At 43.1% G+C, this 8,168-nt stretch overlaps 1 protein-coding gene across 1 annotated transcript; it reads left to right on the top strand.

Annotated features, from left to right (window-relative positions):
- The first annotated feature begins 333 nt into the window (after window positions 1-333).
- On the top strand, window positions 334-8,033 carry thbs4a (thrombospondin 4a). Its single transcript, XM_072388044.1, has 23 exons — window positions 334-552; window positions 1,246-1,443; window positions 1,560-1,807; window positions 1,936-2,038; window positions 2,153-2,244; window positions 3,241-3,292; window positions 3,392-3,594; window positions 3,690-3,827; window positions 3,932-4,012; window positions 4,098-4,250; window positions 4,361-4,465; window positions 4,567-4,674; window positions 4,776-4,935; window positions 5,837-5,955; window positions 6,028-6,080; window positions 6,170-6,254; window positions 6,362-6,458; window positions 6,552-6,730; window positions 6,857-6,905; window positions 7,015-7,211; window positions 7,299-7,471; window positions 7,555-7,694; window positions 7,782-8,033. Exons 1-23 carry the CDS (start codon window positions 471-473, stop codon window positions 7,814-7,816), a joined length of 2,850 nt encoding a protein of 949 aa, XP_072244145.1. The 5' UTR covers window positions 334-470; the 3' UTR covers window positions 7,817-8,033.
- The last annotated feature ends 135 nt before the right edge of the window (window positions 8,034-8,168 follow it).

The following is an 8,168-nucleotide window of genomic DNA, read 5'->3' as shown; positions in this document are numbered from 1 at the left end:
TACTTTTCTGCTGCTTTATCCCAAATCACAAAAATATAGGAGAAATTACATTTCTATCTTAACTTTATAAAGGTTCACAATGCAATCTCCAAATTTAGCTCTTATGGTCAGTTTAGAAAAAAGGCTTTTTTAAAAAACTCTCGTTATCACTGCCTGTAGACACTACTTCAGCTTTTGCAAGGACAATACATATCAACATACAACAGTTAAATCAGTTGACATTATAAAGTAGCAACTCCCCCAAACTACTGAAAGAAAGTAATCACTCACTGTGCCACCACTGAACAAGGACACACCCCTTTCCTTTAAAAGCTGTGCCCGTGGACACAGAACCATCTCACCTCTGCTGGGACTTGGTCTCATCATCATCATCACTCTGTAGGAGTTAAGTGTGGGATAAATCTGCAGGAGGAGAGTTCTTAAATCAAAAACTGGGCTTCTCTTGAGGTGTGTCCTTCTCTGAAGTCCCGATGACGGGTTTGTGTGTTAGAGCGGCAGCTCTGTGTCTGGTGCTGCAGCAGCTGGTGCTCACTGTCACAGCCCAGGGTATTGGTAAGTACTGGCTCCACACAATTCATGCCTTTATGGACGATTTATATGCTACATTTCTGTGTGTCTATATGTTCAAACCTAGCCTTTCCTTTTGACATATCCATGATGATATATTGTTCCCTTGCTGTTTCCAAAGTGTAATGTTTGGTGTTCAAGATGCAATAAGAGGCTAACCTAAATAAAATGGTTAAAGAGCAGTGTAATCTGAGAATTTACACATGGGTCTTTAAGCAATTTTTTCCAGTAAAACTCCTGTCACTTTCTGTTATTCTTGAGGTTAATCTATTGCCAGAGTGTGAGGCTGTGGGTTTGTTCCAGTGGAAAAGAGTTTACAGCAGCTCTATCCACCGCTCTATAAAACACAGCGGGATGCTAACATGAAGGTTGATTTACACACATGTTCATGTGGGTGCGCACATGACCGTATGAACTGTCGCACATGTTAAAGTACCATACTGCAGTGACTCAGTGACAGTAATCACAGAAGACAGAAGCACTGGCAGTGGAGCAGATGGAGTGCTTCTAGTTTGTGCGCGCAACATTTCCTCCAGTTAACTTGGTTCTCTTAACTTACTTAATTCTGCACTCTGTGCTTCCCTGACTGTCTGCCGTAGGTACTTCATTCAGTAAATATAGAACAATAAAATCTACAGCTGTATAAAGAAGTTGTCTAACAATCTTCTCCTGTGTCAGTTTACGACCTGTTGGTTTCTCCGGACTGCCTGCCAGACTTGCTCCAAGGAAGCCTGAAGAACAAAGGGCGGGATGAAGCATTCCTCCTCTTGTCCTTCAGGCTCCACAATAAGGCCCCAACCTCTATGTTCAGTGTCATCAACCCCAAAGACAACACAAAGTACATGGAGCTCAGTGTGCAAGCCAAACTGAGCAAAGGTGTGTCGTCATACACATACTGCAGTGTATGTCATAAATACAAAGTTATTTGTCGGTTTTAACCCCCTCTGTTTCCTCCTCTTTGCATTTCATTCTTGCCCCTCTCCACTTTTCAGTGACGCTTCGTTACCAGAAGACTGACGGCAGATTTGCGACCACCAGTTTCAACCATGTGTCCCTGGCAGATGGGCAAGAACACCATGTCATGCTGCATGCCAGCGGTCTGCAGCATGGTCCACCTCGCCTCAACATCTATGTAGACTGCAGACTGGCTCACACTTTGAATGATCTGCCAGCTGCATTTGGGTCACTACCACCTGGTCCCAACAAGGTGGCGCTGAGGACCCTGCAGTCAAGTGGACAGGTGAACAAGAGGTTTAAATTAGAGTGAAATGCTGCCTAGACACAAGAAGTCATATACAGGAACATGGTAATACCACTTTCTTCATGCTTTAATCACATATTTCCTCTTCATTTTTGTTTCTCTGTCAGAATGAACTGACAGACTTGAAGCTGGTTATAGAGGACACCATAGACAATGTGGCCACTCTGCAGGACTGTAGTATGGAACCGGCTGAATCTCTGCACCTGCTGGGTGAGCACATTTGCAACTGATTGCCTGACAACACACAACAAACACCTGAGGTCATTTTCAGGTGGATGTATTGTGTTTCAGATTCTTTGGTTCTGATATATACAATCTGTTTAGGTTTCCAGGGAGGCCGGGTGGTGCAAGATCAGGCCACTATACTGGAGCTGAAGACCATGATGTCTGAGATGAGAGAGCTGCTCCACCAGCAGGTTACTTGTTCATTGCTCACGTCCCACATGTAACTGTAACTCCTTAGATGGGTGGAAAGGGAGGATACAGTTAAAGGGAAACTAGTATTACATGTTGTTATAATTCAATCAGATTGATGCATTGAGATAAAATTACATGGATGATATGAGAGAATAGTTTTTGGAGAATGTTGGATAGTCCTAGGTGCGGTGAGGTCTCCGGGTGTCAGAATTACTTTACCTTCTTTATGATGAGGTATGGTGTGTGGACAGAGACACAACTGTTTTGAAGTACATTTTTTTATGTCAAAGGTTCATTTAGCAAGAACATCAGCATTAAGTAGTAAAAAGAAATATCAAAAAATCTGTGAGGATGTGAGGATTTGCTGGTTTTCAGGAGTTGCCTTGTTTATGTACCCATAGCAACAGGTATCTGTGTGATTCTGCAGCAGGTAGAAGCGCATGATATCAGATGATGGTTTGAAGAGCCGACTTTGCACTCATTTACAGGTTTTTCATTTGAATTTTGGGATGTATTTGATTATATTTACGAGCTGTAATGTAAAGCAATATTTTTTTCTAAACCACTGTGGAGCACTTTTTCTGAAAAATACTTTTTTGTCTGAAAGGCTTTGTTTTCATGCCAGTCTTAAAGATTTCCCTCCAAAAGTGTCCTCTCACGTTTGATTGGTCATCTGATGTTCACAGCTTGCCAGGCAGGAAGCAAATGGGTTACATTGCGATGCAGATAAATAAAGGAGGAAAGGGGTTCAAGAGCAGTATTTTCTGTGGGATGCGATAATTCCTTTTGGTGTGAACTCAAGTAGCATAATCTCACTTCCTTTTTTCTATTTGAACACTATCAGACACACTGAGACTTTGTTTGCAGACATGCATTTTATAACTTTTCAAATCCAGATTTCATGTAGTCACTGAAAGAAAAAAAATTGGTTTTGTCTCTGTTCACAAATGTTAGATGAAAAAACAAGTTTCTTCCCTTTGTTTCTTTTGGCTTAGATTAAAGAGACAAATTTTCTGAGGAATACCATCGCTGAGTGCCTGGCCTGTGGTAAGCACACCTAAAGCCATATTTATTTTTGTCCAGTATTAAGACACATGACCATGAAGAGACATTTTACCTTTTCTAATTCTATGCATATGCCTATAGGACTTAGGGGCAGTCCTACCAACACGGGTCCTGCTCCAAGTCCTGGGCAGGCTTTCTTGCAGCCTCAGCATCTAACTCAGTGCCCACCTGGAACCTGTTTCACACAAAACATGTGTATTCGCTCAGAGTCAGGAGGTTTCAAGTGTGCTCCCTGTCCTGATGGATACACAGGAGATGGAGTTCACTGTGATGATGTAGATGAGGTATGAATTATATGTTTCAAAGTCTGCTGCAACTAGTTATTTAAAACAGCACTTCTCAGTATTTGAGGATACTTTTGTCTTTCTGTGTTTTTTAGTGCCAGTTTGATCCATGTTTCCCTGGTGTCCACTGTGTGAACACGGCTCCTGGTTTTCGCTGTGAGAAATGTCCTCTAGGATACACTGGACCAGAGATAAATGGAGTGGGAGTGTCTTATGCCAAGTCAAATAAACAGGTACAACAAATAATATATTATAAATCACTCATTATATCAGATTTAGTTGTGCATGCTGACAATAGGATCTCTGCTCTTTGTCCTTTGTTCACTGTTCCTTCCAGGTGTGCGACGATTTTGATGAGTGTATGGGCCCACCAGAGAATGGAGGTTGCACACCCAACTCACTCTGCTACAACACTATAGTAAGACCACAGGAGCAGGTGCACGGTTCTAATCAGTTTCTGTAGTCAAGGACTGTGGTTTCTGAGTCTCTACTGTCCAAACCAGGGCTCCTTCCGCTGTGGAGAATGTAAGACTGGCTTCGCAGGTGACCAGGTCAGAGGCTGCCATGGCACCAGGTTTTGCCCCAATGGTCAGCCCAACCCCTGTGACATCAACGGCGAGTGCATCGTAGAAAGAGACGGCAGCATTAGCTGTGTGGTGAGAATCTATAACATAGATAGTAGTGTCTAAAACATATCTTTTTGCAAACTGTGTGCACACAAGGCAATGCCCTCCCTTTTTTCTTTGTTCTCTTGTGTTAATGTTAGTGTGGTATTGGCTGGGCTGGTAATGGCTATGTGTGCGGGAAGGACACAGATATTGACGCATACCCTGACAGTAAGCTCCAGTGCAGAGACAACACCTGTAAGAAGGTACTCGTTTCTACATGACTTTCCTTTTCTCACATTTAATTCATGGTTTCACTGAGAACTACCATCTGTGTTTTTTTTTTTCTTTTCTGTACCGTCTCCAGGACAACTGCGTGTTTGTGCCAAACTCCGGTCAAGAGGACGCAGACAGGGACGGAATTGGTGACGCCTGCGATGATGATGCTGACAGTGACGGCATTGTTAACACAGATGTAAGTGTTTTCATTGATGGTCTGTTACACTTGAAAGGATAAATAGATATATGTCCCTGTTACTGAGCCCATGCATTATAAACCCAATTTGTTCATCCCAGGATAACTGCTGGCTGGTTCCTAATGTTGACCAGAGGAACAGCGACAGTGATCTACATGGCGACGCATGTGACAACTGCAAGACAGTCGAAAACCCATCACAGAGGGATACAGACCAAGATGGTCTTGGCGATGACTGTGATGATGACATGGATGGGGACGGTAAATGTATTATGTGTTAATGTTTACTGCAGTGGACAAATAATTGTTGTGTGGTCACTTAGCTTTACGGCTGACGTGCATCACATCTCCAAGTTTGTGGATATTCAGATTTGTGTCGAGTAGGATAAGTGGTAAGTAATGATAAAAATGTGAACCCAAAGGTCTGATAAAAGCATTAAAGGTCTGTTTCAGTGAGGGTTATCCAAACCGGAGCCTGTCAGACTGCCGAGACTAGGGCCGTCCTGTTTGGAGGAAGCAGATGGGGATATTTTTGTTGCTTGCACTGGCCTGGCAGTGCTTTTTCTGTAAAAAGCCATCCTTCTGCTCCTTTTTTGGCATCTGTTTACAATTTACATCCTCTACCTGTTACATCACTGGGTTTCAGGAACAACAACTCCAGGATAATTAAAAAGAAGAAAAAAGAAATAAATTAACTCTGTTAAAATGTTAAATTTATTCCAAATGGATTCTTAAATGCTGTGTCAAAAACTTTCCTCACATACCTCATTTGACAGGCCTTTTGGATGACCTTTTAATTTCTCCAGTGGAAATTTCTTGTCTTTGTGTGTGCCCTCCTGTGTGTTGCATGTTTGGTGGCCAGTATTTGTTCAGTTTGGCTGTGCTCCCGTCTCTTGATCATTTGGTTACGTCTTTGACTCTGAGGTTAGATTGCTAAGCACTTGGTCATGTCTGTCTCCGCTCTTAAAGCATTTTTCCATGACAAGCCTCCGCCAGACATTGAAGGCCACTGGAAACTATTTCACCTTCGTTTTAAATAAACTCTGCCACCTGGCGATGGATTCGACTGTGCTGCAGGCTGCGTTCTGCATGCTTTTTTTGTCTTCCCATCAACCCTTTTACACATGAAAGAGAAATGAACAAACTTTGTATCTGCTCTCAGGCTTGAAAAACATCCTTGACAACTGCCAACGTGTCCCCAATCCCGACCAAAGAGACAGAGACAATGACGGGGTGGGGGACGCTTGTGACAGCTGTCCTGATGTGGCCAACCCGAACCAGGTAACCACTGTTCAGCCAGAAAGAGATTTCTCTGCTGTCGTAACTCTGACAAGCAGTGCTTGTTTTCTGTAGGCTGACTCAGATGATGACCTGGTAGGAGACACGTGTGATGACAACATAGACAGGTAGAAAATGCATCATGATTTGTGATATGTATGTTGTTCAGTTCGAATCAGGTTTTGCCATTTGCTCTACCTGCCTTCTTCTTTGTCAGTGATGGTGACGGCCACCAAAACACAAAGGACAACTGTCCCACTGTCATCAACTCCTCTCAGCTGGACACTGACAAGGATGGAATGGTTTTATCTCTTTTTTTTTTTCACAGATTTACTTATTCAACTTGTTATGTTTCACTGTTTTATCTCATATGTCCTGTTTACACCACTTCACACTTTCTTTTTGATAGGGAGATGAATGTGATGATGACGACGATAATGATGGCATTTTGGATGATGATGACAACTGCAGACTAGTCGCCAACCAAGACCAAAAGGACTCTGATAGCACGTATCCCATTTGACCTTTGCTGTGTGTGTGTGTGTGTGTGTGTTTCTGTTTACACTGTGTATTTACTAAGCTGCATCACCACATTTCAGTGAACAAAATTGGAGACGCGTGCGAAGGAGATTTTGACATGGACAACGTGATTGACATAATCGACCACTGCCCAGAAAACGCTGAGGTCACCCTCACCGACTTCAGAGCCTATCAGACTGTAGTGCTGGACCCTGAGGGAGACTCGCAGATCGACCCCAACTGGGTGGTGCTCAACCAGGTAAATGAAAATGTTCACCTTCGTTTTTTTAGGTTCGCTTTCAACAGCGTGTGGAATGTGTGGGTTTTGTCATCGAGCATTTCTGTGTAATCGATACGTCAAATTCATTGTCTTTTTCTTGGACAGGGAATGGAGATAGTACAGACTATGAACTCCGACCCTGGCCTTGCTGTGGGTAAGTACGCGATGTCTTCATACTGTCACATCTGTATACATCAGATATAGTAAATTTCCCTTTTATATCCATGAGTCCTCTGACCAGTGCTCCCATGTTTCTTGCGCAGGCTATAAAGCATTCAGCGGTGTTGACTTTGAGGGAACATTCCACGTGAACACAGTGACAGACGATGACTACGCTGGCTTCATTTTTGGCTACCAGGACTCCTCCTCCTTCTATGTGGTGATGTGGAAACAGACGGAACAAACCTACTGGCAGGCTGCTCCCTTCAGAGCCGTCGCTGAACCGGGAATACAACTTAAGGTGTGTGGGCTAGCGTGTTCACTGTCATCATCCGTTACCTCCTCAGTGTTTTTACCTCTTTGGTATTATGTGACTCTTCATGAACAGGTGGTGAAATCTAAGACAGGTCCTGGTGAGTATATGAGAAACTCCCTGTGGCACACAGGAAACACAACCGACCAGGTGGGTCTCCTGTGGAAAGACCCCAGGAACGTCGGCTGGAAGGACAAGGTTTCCTACCGGTGGTTCCTTCAGCACAGGCCACAGGTTGGATACATCAGGTATAAACAGACTTAGATCGTCACACACTTGATACACACAAATATGACATGAACCCACTAATTTCAGCTCATGTACAAAACAGGGCTCGGTTTTATGAAGGTTCAAAACTGGTGGCAGACACAGGGGTGATAATTGACACCAGTATGAGAGGTGGACGACTGGGCGTGTTCTGCTTCTCTCAGGAAAATATAATCTGGTCCAATCTCAAGTACCGCTGCAATGGTGAGTGCCGGAAAGGTAAAGATAGTCTAATAAGCCATGCAAGCTGCAAATGTTCTACTGAGATTTGTTTCCTCCTCATTCCCACAGACACCATTCCTGCTGATTACCAGGATCTACCATGAACAGAGTGAATCTGTAGAGGGGGAATGATCCCAAAAAAAAGGGCAGGAGAGGATGAGCTCCATCACTGGGGAAAAGGGATCATAAGTCAAGAGAATGACGAGAATGAGAAGAACCATGGAGTATTTTGGGAAATGAGAACTGCAAAATATTGGGCATTAGCTACTTCAGTTTAGTGTATGTGAAGCCACTACATGCTTCAATAAATAATCAGCAGTTTCCACGTGTCTATGCAATATCCCCTTCAGTTGTATTCATGCTTTTAGAACAGTTAAAGAGTTTTTACATATTAAGTACAATAAAATTCTGAATACTTTGCAAACCTAAAACATTCAATCTCCTTTTTCTATCATA

Source organism: Leuresthes tenuis, unplaced genomic scaffold (assembly GCF_036924035.1).
Source record: "Leuresthes tenuis unplaced genomic scaffold, fLeuTen1.0.hap1 SCAF_6, whole genome shotgun sequence".
Taxonomy (NCBI): Eukaryota; Metazoa; Chordata; class Actinopteri; order Atheriniformes; family Atherinopsidae; genus Leuresthes; species Leuresthes tenuis.
The sequence above is the reverse complement of the archived record's forward strand: the minus strand, read 5'-3'. Positions and strand labels throughout refer to the sequence as shown.

Excerpts from the sequence above, each read along its gene's own strand:
- thbs4a (XM_072388044.1), top strand. The coding sequence starts at position 471 with ATGACGGGTTTGTGTGTTAGAGCGGCAGCTCTGTGTCTGGTGCTGCAG. Across the intron at positions 3,293-3,391 it reads CGCTGAGTGCCTGGCCTGTG|GACTTAGGGGCAGTCCTACC; the intron begins GTAAGCACACCT and ends ATATGCCTATAG. Across the intron at positions 7,212-7,298 it reads AACCGGGAATACAACTTAAG|GTGGTGAAATCTAAGACAGG; the intron begins GTGTGTGGGCTA and ends CTTCATGAACAG.